Here is a 20,035-nt window from a genome sequence, read left to right as displayed (position 1 = left end):
TCACTAACGCTGCACCTGCTGACTCTAGCACCCCCTAGTGTTGCTAATTCTAAGCAACATATCCAGTTATAAATTTTAGAATATAGGCAGTAAGTATACTACCAAGTGCTGTCTCTTATGATTATCTGTTATGGGCCAAATACTAAGTAGGTGCTTTATTTTTATTTACAAATGTAATAATAAGGTATAATACCTGCTCCATTATTAGGTATAAACAAGCTAAAAATTAGTAATTTGACCAAGGTTATATTTATAGTAAGTGGCAGAGTTTGTATTCAGCTTGAGCACGTAACCCTGTATAGTCACTGCGTAAAAAACAATTCCTACTACTTAACACAATCCCATCCCCTCCTGCCTACTTAAGGAAAATGCTGCAATAATTTTCTCCCTTTCTCCTATATCATCAGCTCCGCACTACTGACCTCCATCAATATATAAACATGTTTTCTTTATTATCTCTGCTCTTTCTAAGTCTCTAAATACAGCCTTTTTCTACCCCAGTGATGGAAGCTTTACTCCAACAGAATTCTACACAGACTTGATCTCAACCTTTATCTTCCTATCCATCAGGAAACCCCCCCCTGGCTCTAACATCCTCTCACATTTACACTGCTATACCCTGGCTTGGCTTATGTCCCAATTTCCTTCTCATCTAAACTCCTCTAATAGCTCTTCTTTGGTCTTCATACTTCTCCCCTTTCTCCCCACACAATCTATTCTCAATAGAATAATCTTAGCAGGGCCCTCCTTGGTGGCGGAACAGGTTAAAGTGCAGCAGTATGAGGCTCTCTGCAGTCACTGCAGCATGAGTTAGATCCCCAGCTAGGAAGTTGACCCACATGGCATGGCAGACCTCTCCTGACCTGCCTGCTGCTCCTCTTAGCAGTGTATTTCAGTCAATCTGCCTGTTCGGCTCCCCACTCTGTCTCTGAATACTGTCACCCATGTACCACTAGCCTATACCCCAGTTCTTGTATACATAAATAAATCTTTAAAAATATATATATAACCTTAGCAATCCCTTTTAAATAAAGTAAAGCTGTCATTTCCCTGCTGAAAACACTATCATTCCCTTCCCTGCATTCAAAGTCCTGATAGTTTGGTCTAGTTCCTGTTACCTCTGACTTCATCTCCCACTTCTCACTCTCCCACTCTGCTCCAGTGTCATCCTCCTCCTCACTATTCCTCAAACACATCACACATGTTCCCACCTAAAGGCTTTGCAGTGGTATTGCCTCTGCCAGGAATAATCTTTGCCCCAGATATCCACATCTCTTATTTCCAAATTTCTTCAAGATTTTGCTCAAAAGCCTATATCAGAGATTTACCTGGCCACCATATTTAGAACTAGATGGTGTCACTTATATGTAAAATGAGAGAAACCAATCAAAGGGTAAGATAAAGCCAAACTAATAACTAACCCCAAACTACTAATCCTGATTATAAAACTGAAGCTACCAGAAGTGTGTGTGTGTGTGTGTGTGTGTGTGTGTGTGTGTGGAGGGGGGATGGGGAGTGGCTGAGAAATTCTATACTTTTAAAATACAAACGATGTACACTAATGTCACCTCACTGAAAAAAAACAAAAGATATTTAAAATACAAAAATTAAAAAGAATATGAATATCATGAAATACAAAGACTATTCCAGATAAAAGAAGAATAAAGAGAAATGACCAAAAGTAATATGTTTTTCTTTTAGCTATACAGAATACTATGGGGCAATTGGTAAATGTGAGTAAGATCTACAGATTTTTAATAGTATTATCAATGTTAATTTCCTGGTTTTGATCATTGTGAACTATTTCCATAAGAAAATGATTCTAAGTAGGAATATACCTTAAGTTCTTAGGGGAAAGGACACCATGTCAGCAGTTACTCTTAAATGAGAAAGCTTAGGAAGGATAAAGCAAATGTCATAAATGTCAATGTTTAGGAAATGTGAGTGAAGGGAATTCAGAAATTCCTTGAATAAGGGACTAGTATTTTTATAATTTTTGTCTGAATTTTTGTTAAAATAAAAGATTTTTTAAGTATTAACCAAAAAGAAAACTTGTAATATTCCAACACTGACTACTTCAAGTATGTTTAATTCTACATTAAACCCACATGATCACAGACATAAGTCACTATCTCCAACATTAGCCTCTTTAGTAAAAAAATACTATTTTGGCTTCCTGTATGTTGTTTGCTTCCAACTGTATTCTTACTCAGTTTAAATCAAAGGCATAATGAAGGAAGTTTTTGACTGCTCCTTTAAAACTCTTTGCCACCCTATGTGTTCACATCCAAAATCTCCATTAATTAAATCTTTGAGCTACACAGCTCTAGCACAGCGCCCTACATATGGCAGGTAGTCATTAATGCTTGTTGAAGACACGCTGAATGATTAAAATACACAATTTACCTACCCTGTGTTGAAAAAAGGATGGATCAAGATATTTGTCAAATCGATCTTCAAATTTCACATCTGACTTTTTCCACTTTACCTAAAGAAAAATTTTTTCATTTGAAAATCAAGATGAGTAAGCAAATTAATAATCTACAATAAAACTGAACAGTATATATTAAGATTTACAAATGCGGAAGAAGCAAAACAGTGGAAGCCGCTGCTATCTGAGAAGCTGAAACTTGTATGATAAACAGTTAACCAACTTTTCTCTGTATTTGTAAAACTTACAGCTCTACTGAGAGGAAACATTTCAGTTCTCAAGTACTATTTATTGCTAATTTACATATTCCAACATGATCAATGTGCCCATTCATCAAGAATACTGTGATCTAAAAATATAACTATGAAATACAGGTTTTGGTTAACTACCTACTTGTAGTGGTAAACTGCTGCAGCAAATGGTAGCTCCTGCAAGTACATGTGTGCCTATTACCAGAGAACTGAAACAAATCTCCCTGTTTTCAGGAGGTTCATTTACATACACTGAGGAATTGCAGTTTTAATAATATTCTGTTGCATCCCACTTCAAACTACATATTCATCTATTAAAAAGTTCTAAATCACACTTAACTGTTGCTATTAGGTGACTAACAATGCTTCCTATGTATTAGTATTTTAGTACTTACTGAATATGACATCTGGATTTTAGTATTAGGAACCAGTTTCACTTTCCCTTCACTAGTTAGATTAACATCAACAATTCGATTTCCATTAAAACCTATTTCAAGTTTTTTGTAGGTCCACAGATAGTAATCTTCTCCATTTTCATCTGCTTCACCAACAATACCTACAAAAGAAAAAACACTACATAAGGTAATATCATTTAATTTTCAAATACTTTAGAAGCTAAAAGCTCATAAAAAGTTTCTAAAAAAGCACTATTGGGCCCTCCCTGGTGGCGCAATGAGTTAAAGCACAGTACTATGAAGCTAGCCATAGACACGTCAACACGAATTTGACCCATGTGGCACTTTGGCACTCTCCTGACCCGCCCACTGCTTCTGTATACTTCGTGAATTCTGCCTGTTCTGCTCCCCACTGTCTCTGGTGAATCCTCTCACTGCTCTGCACCTCTGACCTGTACCCCAGTTCTGTATGCATAAATGAATAAATCTTTAAAAAAAAAAAAAGCACTATTATTCCTTATGGTTAGAACAAGGCAAATATATAGACTGCATTGCTACCCTTTGTTAACTACCTGGCAAACAAAAACTTTGGTTAGGAAGTGGTGAAAAAGCTCAGCATAACCTACCAAAAATGTGACACTCAATAGTTCATGCACTGTCATTAGCATCACCTTCCTTGTAATAATTTTCACCATGTGTATTTTCCTTAATAGCTCAAAATTTCAGAGAAGTGATGTATCACCATGTGGCAGTCACCTAGTTTGTAGTGATCAAACTAAAATTAAAATCAGGGTCTCCAGAGGCTCAGTTCTGCACTTTCTCTAGTAACCTATGATCAACCATTTCTACCACCTCCACATATGTACACATGGGTATGAAAACTTAATTGCTATTTCTTTATAATTCAAGATACCCAAAAGAGATACTCCAAAGTATCTCCCCTAAATACACCAGACTCTGGAATCCCAGGGTTCAAAAACTTTCTATTGAAATAGGCAAGCACAGCTGCCATGTTACTGAGGAAGCCCACAGCGAAAAAAAAACAAAATAAAACATGGTTCAGACATGAAACCCAAAAGCAATGAAAAATAATAAGGGAGAAACCTGTTCTCTCATTAAAAAAAAAAAAGAGGAAAACCAGTGGGTTCTCCTGAACCTCAGGATCATAAATTAGTGAATATTAACCTCAGGATCATAAATTTAGTGAATATTCAGCACGCCCTACTATTCTCAGAGCTGATGGTAGAAACATCTGTGTTGATATAGTACTAACTCAGGCCCTTACATAAAATGTTTACTATTTATATATAACCAACATCCAAAATGGTAATGATGATTTGCATACAATTATATCTTGAAATTGTTTTACTTATAAATTTCATGAGTACCACATTAAACTGATCAGATATGCAGTCTTTTTCATTTTGCTGCTTGCGAGTAGTAGTCTGCTAATAATTTTAAGAATTAGAATCTTAATTATAAATAAGAACAGTCATCAAAAGACCCCCCCCCTTAAAAAAAAAAAAGACTAAGAAAAGTATGATTATATATTGGCTATGGTAGCTGTATGGCTGTTCCCTGAATTTTGAATAATGTAATCACGTCCCACACAAAATGATTTTTTTTAAATACGCAAAAGTCTGTATTAACTGTGCTATATCTCTTTTCTATCAATATAGACAAGCAAGAGACTGAAAACAAAAACTCTTAAACATACAGAGTCTGGAAAATAACATAGGAACTACAAAAACTAATAGTATACTTTCAACATCTAAAAACCATACTAATAGTTCCACAAGAGAGAATCAAAAATAAGCTTCAAAACTCCTACTTAGTGCCTTTAATTGTGTTTAATAAGAGTAAGTCAAAAGAAGACATGGAGAGGGGGCGGGCATTCTTTTGGGCTGGTCAAGACACTTTCCAGTTCCTTGCATATGAAGTTATAATGTATAAAAGTTGAATATGGAAAGAATGTGACATGTGTTTGCCCATGTCAAAAAATCTTCAAATAAAAGGGGACCCTAAATTGGTATTAAAAGCATTTTATGAAAATGCATTTAGAAATTCAGCATATAATCACCATTATAGAATCCTTACATAAATCTTATTATGTAATATTCCCACGCTTTAAATAGAACAGAATACGTACCCCATATTGGTAAGTCATCTATGTACATCTGGTACCAGTAGTGATTTTTTATAGCATATACAAATGCATCTCTCTTTTCTTTATCTAAGTCAACTTCACAGTAAGTAGCTGGCATCACATCATCTGCATAATATAAAAATTAGAAATAAGTGATAAAACTCAAGAAAAAAGACCAAGATTTCCCAAAGTTAAAATTTCTATGCATAACAGTAGAGTCTGAATTGATAAATGAAAGGGAGAACAAATTCCTTTTCTGTCTTTTTAAAAGAATTTTAATCTTTATTCTCAAATATTATTTTACTAAGTGATTAATGCTTTATAAAGAAAATTATACAAGAGCTTACCAAGTAAAATGATTTAAAAAATTAGAAGCTGAATACAAAGTTTTTATTGGACACTCAAAAATATGACCCTAAAGTAAAGAATTTCTAGTTATAAGATCTAGAGCAGTCCTGGAAATAGAAGTCACAAGAGGCCACAGAGTCTGAGGAATTCCAGAGGGTCTTCATAGCTAGGAAAATTAAAAGGCAAACCTTTACCTGGCTGGCATCACTGTTTATAAATTGCCCAAAAGTTCCCCAGAGATTAGCCATCTCCACTCCTAATTGCACTCAAAATACTACTGGCCAAATACTGTTCAGATAATCTCTAACTTAGAAGCCTTTCAAAACTGTCTCTTCAGAAATGTGCTTATGGTTTCTTAACAAAACACAACCTACAAAACTGAAAATATTCTAGATGTCCAAAAAAGATTAAATATTTTTGTATATTAAACAATTAGAAAAAAATAAACAACCAAAAAAAAAAAAAATCAAGTACATTTAAGTTTTCCCGTACTGTACTGATTTAGAACACTTGCCAAGTTTTCCCCAAAAAAGAACAAATTAAATTTCTTAAATGTTGATTGAAACTTCTTAAATTTAAATTTCAGCTGAATCATGATTAACAGCTATCTATAATAATTATTTCTAGGAGGGTTAGAACTCCTACCACCAGCTCACATCTCCCCAACAGGAAGAACAGCCTGCTTTTACTATGTAGCTTAACCTACAGTAAGGACTCCAACTCTAAAAAGAGATGGTAGGAAGCTGTCAAGTCCCTTGAAAAAAGGACAAGGAAATACACTCTCAAAATAGGAAAAGAAAACTGCTTTGTCTCCAACAATGACACCCACACATATTTTTCCTTCTACCCGAGCCCTTTTAAGCATCAAAGAATTTAGGATTTTCATGAGAAAAACAGGTTGAGCAGAAAAGGGAGGGAGAGTAAGAATGTGAGGTTGCTGTAAAGGATTCCTACAGCAGATGCCAGGAGAACTAGGAGGTCCCCAAATGGGACTTCCATGGAGTATGATAGTGAATAATGGACAGCAAGCAATCACCCCTACAGAGGGGAAGTGAGAACCAAAAGGAAGGTCCAGTGACTGTAGGTGGGAGACCTCACTGTTAACTCTTCTGCAAAATCAGGAACTCCTTGCTGTTATAATTATTCACAGTAACTGTTATTAACATAACAGCAGTCTAATGCATGAGCTCTAAAACATAATATGACATTCACCTGCAAAGAGCTTTTAAAAGATTCCTCCCAGTCTGAACTATTCAGTTCAATTTCCTCTTTTCCAAGTATCACCCTTTCCCCTACACACTTACCAAACTCAACTACTAATAAGGTCTCCATACACCTTGAGCTCACAATATATAGATTTTTGTTTCTGCTTACATGAGGTCCACCATAAAATCACCCCATCCCACCTGTTCTCCTCAGTGAATTCAGAACTGAATAATCCTCAATTCTGAAGACTCCTAACATCTCTCAAGTATCACACCCTCCCTTCTCCAAAGGGTCATGGCTTTCTCTCCACACCTCCCTTGTGATCTATAGATCTGCACCACTTAAAACCCTGTACTAAGCTACTCATCTTACCTCTGCAAAAGACCATCAGGTCTTAGAAGTTTACCCATAACTGAGTATATCCTATTTACCTGTAGATAGCTAAAACTAAACAAACAAAAAATACTAATAAATTTGAAGAGCATGATTTTACATGGCTATCGAAATCAATAGGCGTATTAAGAGTATGCCCATATACTAGTTATAAGCTGCTTAATGACTTTTTGGTCAATGACAAACTGCGTATGTAGTGGTGTTCCCAATAGACTATTCCAAGTGGCCTAGGTGTATAACATGCTATATATACACCATTTAGGTTTGTGCAATTCACAGTCTGACATTAGCACAATGACAAAATCACTTAATGCTAGATTTCTCAGAACACATCCCCCTCAAGAGGCAACACATGACTGATTGCTCATACATTCATGAGTAAATAGTGTATGTTTAAGAATATCAGTCTAAATAAATGAAACTTTTGAGCAGAGCATTTCAGGGTTGAAAAAGAGGCCTTAAGAGGATCTTTCACAGATGTAAAACCTAGAAATGTGGTAAAAGGAAAAAATTTATCATTATCATGGGCTATAAAAAGGGCCCTAGTTGGGAAAATATTAATGAAATTCCTCTTGCAGTTAGGTAGATAAATACAAATATCACAAATAACTAGAGCTTTGGTTGCTCAACTGAAATAGCACCTCTCAGGAGGGAGCCACTTTGAAAATAACAAATGTAGTATGTTTAAATATACAAATCATTGAGTCAACATTCTCTGTAACTGGAAAACAACCTAAAAAATCTATCACAATAAATCACTACTTTAAAATTACAGTAGAGTATATCTTTCTCAAGATTAAATACAGGGTCTCCCTGGTGGTAAAGAGGTTAAAACCTCACTGTTATCACCAGTCTGGCCTGCTGGCTTCCCTTCAGCAGTGTATTTACATGGATTTGCCTGTCCTGCTCCCCATTCTGTCTCTGGGGAGTCCTCTCATGCCCTGCACCTCTAGTCTGTACACCAGATCTTGTATGCATAAATAAAAATACATCTTTTACAGAAAAGATTAAATACAGCTATAAATTCTGAACAGGATGTAACTTAGTTTTGACCAATATAAAATATTTTTCATGAGGGAAGCAGCATTTAGGAAGGGGGAAAAGATATAAAATAGAACTGTTAATAATGATTGGATAAATTACATACCAATAAGTGTATCATTCATCCCCAGTAACATTCCAGTCTAGTAATTAAATAGTAGTGAAAACATTAAAAAGAAAGTAGTTTTAGTATGGATTCTACTACTTACCAACCCCTGTGAACTTCCTCAGTTCCCAACAATAAAACAGTAATATTGATGCTATTTCCCAAAATTGATTTAAGGATTAAAATGCTGATATATCCATGGTGTCAAGTTCCCTTGAGCCATGCACCCATTTGGGATTCCAATGAAAGTGCTCTCATCCTTTACTTCCATGCACACTGACTCCAAATTAACAGTACAACTTCAGAGGGTACATGAAACCCTGAAGTCAGAACTTATGGTTCAACTTTGACAGATAGAATCTACCATAGCAATGGAATGCAGTAACTATTTGAAAACTGCTAAATTAAAAAAATAATAATAATGGAATAGGAAAACTGGTAAATTAGTTTTCAATCATATATAATTTATTATATAGATGTACTAATTAACTGTCCAACTTGACAGGGAGTGTAAAGTAAACAATTTTTCCCAGATGGCTATTTGGCAACATGTATCAGGAACTGCCTTAAAAATGTTTATATCTAGGCCCTCCCTGGTGGTACAACCACTTAGGGTGCAGCACTGCAAGCTAGCCACAGCTGCTTCAGTGCAAATTCCATCCCTGGCCCCAGAGGTGATCCACATGGCAGTGTACTTTGTCAATCTGCCTGTTCTGCTCCCACTCTGTCTCTGATGGAACCTCTTACTGCCCCTATAATCTCTGACTTATACCCCAGTTCTGTATAAGTAAATAAATCTTTTTTAAAAAGTTTATATCCTTTGATTCAATAACTGAACTCCTAGAATAATTGAACCTTAGTCAAAAATTCAGTGATGCATTAAAATAACTATGTGCTACAATAGCCAAATATACTGTTCCATCTAAAGCAAAAAACCACACCAAGAAAGGCAAGGAAGGAAGGAAAACAATGACCATCTTGTAGTTGAGGGATATGACAATATCCAAATTATAGACTACTGTATAAACACATTTTTAAAAGAATAATGACAGACAACAAACTCATAAGATATTAAAAGAAGAGTAGGAACTAATCATATATAACTTATTGAGTTGCTAAGTGCTTAGAACAGTATCTGGTACCTACTAAACATGATGTGTTAAATAATATTTTTAATTTATATAGATAACATGAACCCTACTTTTAAACATTTTAAGTAATGTGAATGACTACAAAGAAATACAGGAAAAACATTAATGATAATTACATCTGATTCTTAGCTGCTTTAGTATTTTTCTGTAGTGTTTAAACTTTATACATTAGAAACTAATATACAAATGATATAAAATAATCTGTCGTTGAACAATCAGAATGTATATATACATACATTTCTTTGAAAACAAAAGAATAATTTTGTCATTGGTTTAAGTAAGAATTTATAAAGCCCGTGCTTATGAAATTTGCAAATAGCGCAAGATTTAAGGAATTGCAAATATCTAAAACTCAAAATACTAAGATTCAAGATTCAACACAAAATTCAAGTTATGTGGCCTGGCTAAAACATGTTAGTTAAAATCAACAAGACAAGGCCCTCCCTGGTGGCGTAGCGGGTTAAAGCACAGCACTGAGAAGCTAAAAACCTCTTCTGCAGGAGTTTGATCTCCGCCTGCCCCAGAGGTGACCACATGACTCCGCAGACCTCTCCTGACCTGCCCACTGCTCCCCTCAGCAGTGTACTTCATCGATCTGCCTATTCTGCTCCCCACTCTGTCTCTGGTGAATCCTCTCACACCCCTGTACCTCTAGCCTGTACCCCAGTTCTGTATGCATAAATAAATAAATCTTAAAAAAAAATCAACAAGACAATAAAAACCAGGATGATATCAAGTTCTCAAATTTACAATTAAATAAGGGATACTAGCTACAGTCAAGCATATCTTTCAATGTCTGAAAAGGATGCATGCACAAGAAAAGAAAAAAAGACAATAGAGAAAAGAAATGAGCTATTTTTTTTTAAAGATTTATTTATTTATACATACAGCATTGGGCGTACAGCCAGAGGTGCAGGGGTGATGAGAGGATTCGCCAGAAACAGAGTAGGGCTACCTGCTGCGCCACCAGGGAAGGCCCGAACTAATATTTGAAAATGGAAAACAAGTGGAAGATGGCAAAAAACTACTAGTAAAGCAGAAGAAAGCATACATAGCAAAGAAGCAATACCTATAGGAAGGAAAGGGAATGGTGTCACAGAACATAAGACATTAGAAATTAGGAGCAACACATATGTCATCAAAAAGAGGGAAAAGATGTAGGGCTGAACACAGGATGGAACTGGATGCTCAGATACTCTTTTCAACCCAACAAACAGTTTATAATTGTTCAACAGAATTCTTAAAGAACTATTCAAATTACCAAGGGAACTAGTGCAGCACCTTGCTGTAGATCAAATCCTACCATCAAGAGACTAATTTATCACTCCTCAATTTCTAATGCAAAATCATGTTGGAACTATAGACCTATATTATGTGCAATTAGTATTCATAATAATGATCAATTATTGAAATATCAGGTATTTTGATAAATGCTCAACATTATTTAACTGTGACAAAAATCCCATCAGGTAGATTTTATTTCCTTCAACTAAAAGGTCAATAAAATTAAATCCAAACAATTGACTAATTTTCCCACAACTACACAGGAGGTGGAGTGCATCAAATCTCTCTCTGATACCAAAGTACATTTTCTTTCTACTCCACAATGGCAAGGGTCCATTACCTATAATTTTAAGCCATTCTACAATTTTAGAAGATGACTGTTAGAATTTTGCATGTAGAAAGATACTCAATACAGGCCTAGTTAGAAATACTCAAATTAAGCCTGCCCTTGTCGTTTTAATTTTCTCTCTGTGGTCTATTCACACAAAAAAGTTGTTCATTAAATGTTAAGAACCATCCTACATAAGACTTAAGCTATCCTTGAATAGTCTTAAATTCCTTAAAATGCCTAGTTAGTGACTTTAATTTTATGAAAACAGTATCAATCCATTTAGCTCACAAAATCGACCAGGTTAAAAACAAAAAGGGGGCCCTCCCTGGTGGCACAGCGGGTTAAAGCACAGCACTAAGAATCTGAAGCCACTTCCGCATGAGTTCGATTCCCGCCTGCCTAAGAATCTGAAGCCACTTCCGCATGAGTTGGATTCCCGCCTGCCCCGGAGGAGACCACATGGCGAGCCAGACCTCTCCTGACCCGCCCGCTGCTTCCCTCAGCAGTGTACTTCATCGATCTGCCTGTTCTGCTCCCCACTCTGTCTCTGGTGAAGCCTCTCACCGCCCCTGAGCCTCTGGCCTGTACCCCAGTTCTGTATGAATAAATAAATAAATCTTTAAAAAAAAAAATAAAAAAAAGGGAAGTGTGTGTGTATGTACAAAAAGGTATATAAATACTGTTTACACATAAAGTTCTTTTTCTGTTTTCACAATATATCCAAAATTTTATTTTCTTATTTGGATATTCCTTTATAATAACTTCTAAAAGTCAAATACTTAAGAGAAGAAGGATCAACAATATAAAAATTTCCACAGTTCACAAACAGGTTTGAGCTTCCATAACACTATCAGTTTGCTGTGATATACCTTGGACAAATCATTTCATTTCTGAGCCTCACTGAGAGGAAATCAGATGACAATCTCTAAAATACATTTTACTTTGAAATGCTATGACACTATAAATAACAACCAGGAAATCTTGCAAAATACTCTTCAAAGCTTGATCAACTTTATCTTTGAACATTGTAAGCAAGAAGCTTACAGTATAAAGAAAAATCTAATCAGCATTTACTATTTCACCTAGACCACTTCATTTAGCCACTCCCTTAGCAGCCTATCTCACCAACACTTTGGAACCACAAAGTTGCCAAGACTTCAAGGAACCACTAGCTCTTGAGAAGAAATAACTGGAAATTTTTGTTCTTTTAGTCTAAAAGTGCTTAGACTTGAAAGGAAAATATATACCACTTTTATACCCATGAAAAACCATTTGCCTCCATTTTCAGTAATGTTTCCAATACAGCCTCAAAGGCACTAAAAAATAAGAAAGATTACGACAACTGAAAAAGGACTCCTCTTTAATAAATAAGGGTGAAAATGTCAAAAAGTGAAAAGGGATAGCAAAGAAGGTATAAGGATTTTTACCTATTTCTTACTAGTTACACTCTTAATAAACTAGAAATGTATACTAAATATGGAAAAGGAAAAACATGAATAAATTTAGTATGAGGTGCTCAAAGATAATATTCTGTTTTCTACTTATGATTAAAACTTTTAATTACCTAATTAAATTAAAACACAAACCTCAGGGCATATTTACTATTCATAGGTATAGGCCAAGTCACTGCTACTTAAATTTACAACTAAATTTGATAACTAAGTCTCAAGGAATATATTGAAAAAAAAAAGTCTAAAAAGAATAAAATTTAACAAGTCAAAATCAAATATCACCCATCCTCCTGAAAGTGCTAAAATAAATCCTACAACTTAGTAACTGTTCATTTAATATAAAAGTCAAAATTGCAATAAGTAACTTTACTAAAATCACTACAGAAAAAAAGAACTAAAATTCAAGGCTTCTGATTACAAGATCCATGCCCTATTCAAAAATCAAGACCCCCCTATTCAAAAATCAGATACTGCAAAAAATTCAATTATTTAAGCAGCTGCTCACCAGGTTAGAAAATATCTATGCAGGAAATACACCTTCTAACTGCATATAGGAAAACAGAAAGTATAACACTCAAAGGACCTGACAAAATAGATACCTGCATAAGAGATGAAGAGAATTTTTCCAATTTTAACAAGACTTTAACTTAAAATTAAAAAAAAAAAAAACTATATTGCAAGTATTGAGAGAGTAAATTATACAAACTGATAAATATATTCCAGGTCGATGGCAGAATTTTCAATTTGAGGTTTACAAAATTTTCAAGTATCCGTTATTACATATCCTGCGCTGCCAGAAAGGCCTCTACAAAAGGCCTTCTCCTGCCCCACTTGCCTAATCACTACAGGGTTTATTAGAAAACATTTTCCAAAGGAAATATGTAAGGAAATAAAGTTTTAATATTTAAGTATTCAACTGAGTACTTATAAGTATTCTATTTCTTTGTTAGTTATTACACCTTTCTAAAAGCAACAGGCTTAGTTTAGAGATCAGGACTTTTTTAGAGCCTAAAAGCAGTGTCGAGACTAGAGTCTAATCAACCCAGGGAGGATTTGCATGTCTGAAAACTGTTTTGATTGGGACACAGGAGAGTACTACTGGTAGCTAATAGGGAGAAGCCCATTATAAGCAACCTAAATGTACAAATCAGCTCCCCCACAAAGCAAAAGTATCTGGCCCCAAAGTCAATAGTGTCAACATTGAGAAATGCTGATGTACAATCTAATTTTTATTATAAGAACTATTAGGGGTTACTTACCTTTGAATTTAATATCTAGGCCACTAAATTCCAATTCAACTCCTTGAAGTGCTTCTCCCAGTGTTTCATGGTAATGACTGATACTTTTTTTTGACCCCACACAGAATGGAAGTGAAAAGTATTTATATGTCTCTTGGCGATTATGATAGGGCCCAACAGTATTCATCCATAAGACAACTTCTTCTTTATCTTGATACTGAAACCAAAAGGGCAAAGGAGAATGTCTTTTTAAAAATTTAATTCAAATTAAGGAAGTATTTGTTCTAAACAAAAGTATACTGCCCTTGTTTGAAAAGCTATAAATATTAAAAGCTTATTTTATTTTGATAGCCAATGTCAACACCATAAAGAAACAGTAAATTTGCAAATTATAAGCTCTGATTATGGTCTCAGTAGATGAACCTTTTCCAAACTCTGCTTCAAAAAAAGTATTGCCAAGACAAAGCCCAATGGTTCTTAAAAGGGTGTATTTACAACTAAGACTTGTACTATCAAATAATAGTAAACCTAGCACCAATGATTCACCAAGCTAATTTGGGCAAGGAAAGAGAAAACAAAATCAGTAATTTATCCATAACTTTATGTGTTAATCGCTAACAAACCCCAAAATTTAACACTGCCAGGAATAAAACTGCATATCCCTTCAATGACCATTGGTCAAAAACTAAAGAAACAAATGACTAAAAAAACTGGGAGAAAGCCACAGTCCAGTCCATCCCAGTCATCATTTCACTGTCTTCTCTACAAGCCCAGAAGTTATGTGTGTATGTACACACACATATAGGGTACAGATATACCCGTAAAAAGATGAATGTACATAATATGGATCTCCACCAATGTAGAACAGTATCAGTGAATACCAGATACAGCTATATCTGGAATATGGTCCAAAGACTTTGGGCAGGAGACTACACCTTGTTAAGGTCAGAATACAGCTTTGAACATGGCATATTCTCTGCTCTACTGGACCTTAGAGTCTAAAGGGACATAGGGACACTGAATAAGTTCTTACAATAAAGTAGGGTGTAATGGAGCATATAAAGAGGACGCTACTTCAACTAGCCCAAATAACAAATCCTCACTTTCAGTCCTCCATTTACATTAAATCCAACATCTCCAAGAGCAAACCCATTTCACCCAAATCTATCCCCCCCTTCAACTGCTGTTCTAATTATATCACCATTCTCTAAGACATGAACATTCAAACCCCAAGTCCTCTGGCATTTCAAAAAGCATCAATGGCTATCCTATCTACTCTTCTCCAAAGAATCTGACTCTTCAAATTCACAGCACCATCACTCTAGGGCTTAAATTTAATCCTCATACTCAAACATAATAAATGTTAACTAAACATCTCACTGTTCACATAAAATATGTGAAATATCTGTTATTAATGAAGTTAACAGCTCACCTTTTGAATAGAAGAGACATGCCAAGCACAGGTTTGGGAGTTCAGGATAAATAAATAATTGGGTGTACAGATAAATATTATTCTTTCCTTTAGGTTCACAATGCATAGTAAAGCCAGACAAGCAAATGATTAACAACAAAGAAATAAGTGCTATAACTAAAGTAATAAAGGGCTACAGTAACAACAGTAAAGGATGATTAATTCTGTTTTTGCAGAAAAGGGCCACTTTGTGAAGAAAATCCTAAACTGTTTCAAGTCACTTTAGAAATACTAAATTATCCTCATGTATGAAGGAATAAATCAAAAGTCTAAATCCACAAATCCCCATTTTACACCTACTTTTTGCTACAAACAGGTATACATAATTCTCAGAAGTGTTCTAAACCAATCATTATCCAATGATCAGAGTTGGTATTAGAATTGAAACCTGTTCAGTATGCAGAAAGTTCTAATTTTTTTGTATACAGTATAATGTATACAAAAGATACCTGCTATAATGGAGAAATATTGAAGAAATGATGAAATGTAAAGTTATTAACAACATAAACAAAGTTCGAAGTATGTGCACTGGCTGCAACAGAGCCCTTTCAGACATATAAGGAGGGGTAACAAAATATACCCACTTAAGATCAGAATGCTGAATGAAGGCTTCTCCATTAATCCTGACACTCTACAGAAGATAAATATTTGCATTAAAATACATATCTGAGAAAGCAAAATCCAGTTCTGCAAAGGTTTCAGAAATCATAATTTTAATAGTTTTTAATTAAACACCCATATCAGAATTCTGATACAAATAAATTTATTTTTAAACAGTCTCTAGAAATAACTGCTCTCTCTCTCAAAATAGCTTTGTTTTTAAATAAACAGTTTACCAGAGTACAGCTGAAAATAGGACAACAAATTATGGCATTTCCTACAACCACATCTATATTACAGCACTCTCAAATGCACTTGTAAACACTTTCTTGTCTTTATAAATCTACAAGTAAGTTTTAAAAATTCTTATACTCCCAATAGAGATAAAGATAAAAGGGTACCATTTGCCAAAGTATAGGAAGCAAACATTTCTGGAATCATTCTGGGTAGACGTATTTAAGGTAGAAGCTAGGAGCAGTCTACCCTAAGTCCAGATACAGTCCTTTCAACATTACCTACCAGAGGTACAATGGGCAATGAGGAAAGGTGTCTTTGCCCATGCATCTTAAATGAACAATGGTCTGAGTATATTCACTGTGTTTTAAGCAATAGGTACATTTCCAAAATTGCATATCCTTGTTCCTCATAGTGCCCTAATTATCCAACTTATTCAACAAGCACTGATTAAGTATCATTTATGTAACAGACCAAAAAAAAAAGTTTTTTGACTTATCTTGAGGAATAAAAATATTTAAGACTATAAGGTAAACAATAAAATGTTTTAAGATTCCTGTTCCCTGATTGTTGTTTGTTTGGCTGGTCGGTTTTTTTGATGCTGACATCTTTACATAGTAGTACTATGAATGAAAACGGTAATTATAAGACAAGGAAAAGTAAGGATTAGAGATTAGGAAGCTCAAATTCTTTTTGTGACCATGGGTCAGTCACTAGGAAAGTCAAAGTGTTATGTGAAATTATCTCAAGTCTTCCTAGTTCTAAAAGTCCATGATTCTTAATTTGAAATTTCTTTTAATGGAGTACTGTGGAATCCGAGGAGACATGCTAATCTAACCCTAGATGCTTAAAAAACATAAGCCATGTCCTTCCTATGCATCTTTCATTCATTTGAAGAGTCCTTTTTATGTCTCTTCAATCACTTACTAAGAGCCTGTCTTTCATGAAAGTGTTCTTTAATTTCTCTATCCTGTAACCCATACATGATTTGACTTTTAAAAATTGAAAGAGACAATTTTATACATTCTAGATGTACATACTTTATTAGTCAACCTTACAGTTCTTCATTATTCTGAGACTATTAAGAGCTTTGTATAAATAAATACATAAAAAAACATGACAGTGGTGAGATGGTCAGTTGAATCCTGACTCGGTAGATTAAGAGAAATAGGAATTTGTGGAACTGCATAAGTTAGCTGTTTCTTAAGACCAGCTGCGTAATTTCTGCGGCCTAATACAAAATAAAAATGCAGCATCTATTGTTCAAAGATGAAGAATTTCAAGGTGGTAACAGCAGAGCATAAAACCAAACATCGTGTTTACATGCCTGCACAGACTGTGTGGCTGAGCAGCACTTACCCTTTTTTCTGTGAACCTAAAACTCTCTTCAGTAACAACTCATTAAGGACCTAGGTTTATTCAAACATTCTTTAAGTACTTAAAAATGCCATCAATATATGGCACATGGGTGATTTGGTGATGGGAAGCCCATGGGAATTACAACTGAGATGGAAAAAGGCACAAAATGATGTAAAAATAAACTATTATATTATTTTTTTTAAATGCCATCAATATAAAGAACTATTCAATACCAACTGTTTCATCGCCCTATTTTTAGGATAAAGGGCCATAAAGTATATCCTATAAGAGTACAAAAGACTTAATTTGGAGTGCCTATGTTCAAAGCCTGCTTCTATCCCTACTGTATGTGTGGCCGTGGGCAAGTAACTTAACCTCTCTATGAAAAAGAGATTCCAACATTACCTATCAGAAGTACAACGCACCACAAAGAAAATGGATTTTCAGACTAAAGCCCCTATATCACATCAGGCATCCCTAAAACTGCACATCACAAATGAACCAAAATAAACTCCAAGTTTATTAATACAAGCTAAAAATAAATTAATATATATAAAGCATTAGAACAGTGCCTAGCATATATTGAAACAAAGTCTATTATTATTTCTATTTGAACAGTTTTCAAGGAAAGTTAATTCAAAGGGCAAACTTTAGCTTCTGAAATTCTTCAATAATACTGTGAGTATTTCTTAAACTCTACTCAGGAACCTTCCCTTTAGCAATTTTTTCTTCTACCTAATCATCATTCTTACCTCACTGACAACTTTTTTTCTCTTGGGGGGGGGGGGAACATCACAGATTAAGTAGTTACCTGATTAAGGTAAAGGCCTACTTGACAAGGAACACATTCAAGAACCTTGGAAAAAAAGTAAAGCATTCTAATAGCAAATATATATATATATATATATATATATATATATATATATAGTTATTTAAACTTCATACATATTTTAATGCTATTCTTTGTCTTTTTAATGAGTATTAACAATAAGAAGCTAATTGAGAGCAGTTTAATGTTGCTGACATAAAATGAAAAGAATTCTAAAGTGTGCAGCAACCATCTCATATATTACCTCGAAATCCTGTTATCAAATATCTTATAATTACAGGCAAAAAAAAAATTAAAATGTCCTTGGCAATAAAGTTTCGCTGAAATTGGTATACTTACATTTTTAATCTGTAAATTATTCTAAGAGCTTTATGCCCTTCTAATTAATACTCAATAATCTTTCTTATTTATTGCAATTCATATAAAGTGCAAGATAAAAAAGTAGAATACTACCCTAGACTTGCTGTATGGTGGAAGAATAGTTGAGAGGATTCTGAGTTTTACATGTAACTTTAAGTGTTAAAAAGAAAAAACTGGAAAAATATTAGTAACAATACCACTGACTGAAAAAAAATGCCTACTGAAAATAAACACTTGCACTTTGGGGCAAGTTACCTGACAGAATAAACACCTGGAAAATAGTTTTTAACTACTGAATCTGGGAACAAAATTACCTTGAATATAGTACAAAAATCTCTCTTTGATATGAGGTTTGTGTCTCTAAAAAAACACAGATTAAGAAGTTTCTGGCTATGATTGAAGGTAAAATAGCCAAAAGTTTAGAACTTCCATTAGCTAAAGTAAGAGCCCGGCTAATCCAGGGACTTGTGAGAAGTGTTATTAATTACCAACGAAATCTAAAGTAGGGTCCTGTGAATAAAATCCACAGCGGCTTCATTTTCCTCACCAGGAATACCGGAAAACTCCCCCACATCTTTCAAATTCAGTACATACACAACTTCTAGTGCAAAATCATATTACTGACACGTTGAGCTATTAAAAATGACTCGCCAAGCAACCTTCGATTGATACGACTTTCCTGCCTGGTTCACACCTACCATCCTGAAAACCATCCAGTTACAGCCCTAGGAGAAAGTCACTGGATAACAGTCATGCTTTGATGTGAAAATTTAAAAGATAGTCAATTTTCGGCCAAATGCAAGAGACTATCCCAGCCAGACTTGGAAACTCAAGACCCCTTACAATCAAAAGCTGCCCTAGGTAGATACCAGCAGGCTGGGAGCCTCAAACTAAGGCTGGAAGAGGGTGAAGAGAAAGTTTCAAGGAAAACCTCGGAAATGAGTACGTGTAGGTGGAGTGCACGAACACTTGTAAAGTGCCGTTCACCCCAAGTTTATCAGCGCTCTCTCCGCGCCCGGGCTTTCACCAGGCTGGGGCAGGAGGCGGCACTGACGGCGTACAGGACCATAATGTGGTGGCTATTTCCTGGTTCGTGGGCGACCGGTCATCGCGAGGCATCCACACTGCGCTGGGCCTTAGCCCCCAGCAGCGGCGGGCAGCTCCCGGCCTGGGGTCACCAGCCCGCAGCCCCGCCTGCCTGCCGCCCCCACCCCTGCGCCGAAGGGAGCCCCGACCCCACCAAGCCCCCTCCGGGTCCCCAGGGCCCGGACACCGGAGTGCGGCGCCATTAATGTGCGGGCCGGGCAGGCCCAGCACCGGGGCGCAGAGTCCCGTCCCGGGAGCGCACGGAAATGCGTCCTCCCGGCTCCCGGGGCTCCGGCTCCACCAGGCCCAACCGGAAGGCGCCCC

General features: G+C 35.6%; 1 protein-coding gene across 1 annotated transcript in view; it reads right to left on the bottom strand.

The window, feature by feature from the left end:
* Positions 1–13,984, bottom strand: part of TM9SF3 (transmembrane 9 superfamily member 3) — a 47,461-nt gene extending 33,477 nt beyond the window's left edge. The window contains exons 1-4 of the mRNA XM_004680585.2: positions 13,794–13,984; positions 5,227–5,349; positions 3,078–3,238; positions 2,411–2,488 (exon numbers count right to left, since the gene is read on the bottom strand). Coding sequence (XP_004680642.1) covers positions 2,411–2,488; positions 3,078–3,238; positions 5,227–5,349; positions 13,794–13,959 — 528 coding nt within the window. The 5' untranslated portion in view covers positions 13,960–13,984. The remainder of the gene's footprint in view (positions 1–2,410; positions 2,489–3,077; positions 3,239–5,226; positions 5,350–13,793) is intronic.
* Between the last annotated feature and the right edge of the window lie 6,051 nt (positions 13,985–20,035).

The sequence above is a fragment of the Condylura cristata genome, unplaced genomic scaffold, assembly GCF_000260355.1.
Source record: "Condylura cristata isolate star-nosed mole 26May11 unplaced genomic scaffold, ConCri1.0 scaffold00011, whole genome shotgun sequence".
Taxonomy (NCBI): domain Eukaryota; kingdom Metazoa; phylum Chordata; class Mammalia; order Eulipotyphla; family Talpidae; genus Condylura; species Condylura cristata.
Note: the sequence above shows the minus strand (reverse complement) of the source record. Positions and strands in the feature narration are given on the sequence as shown.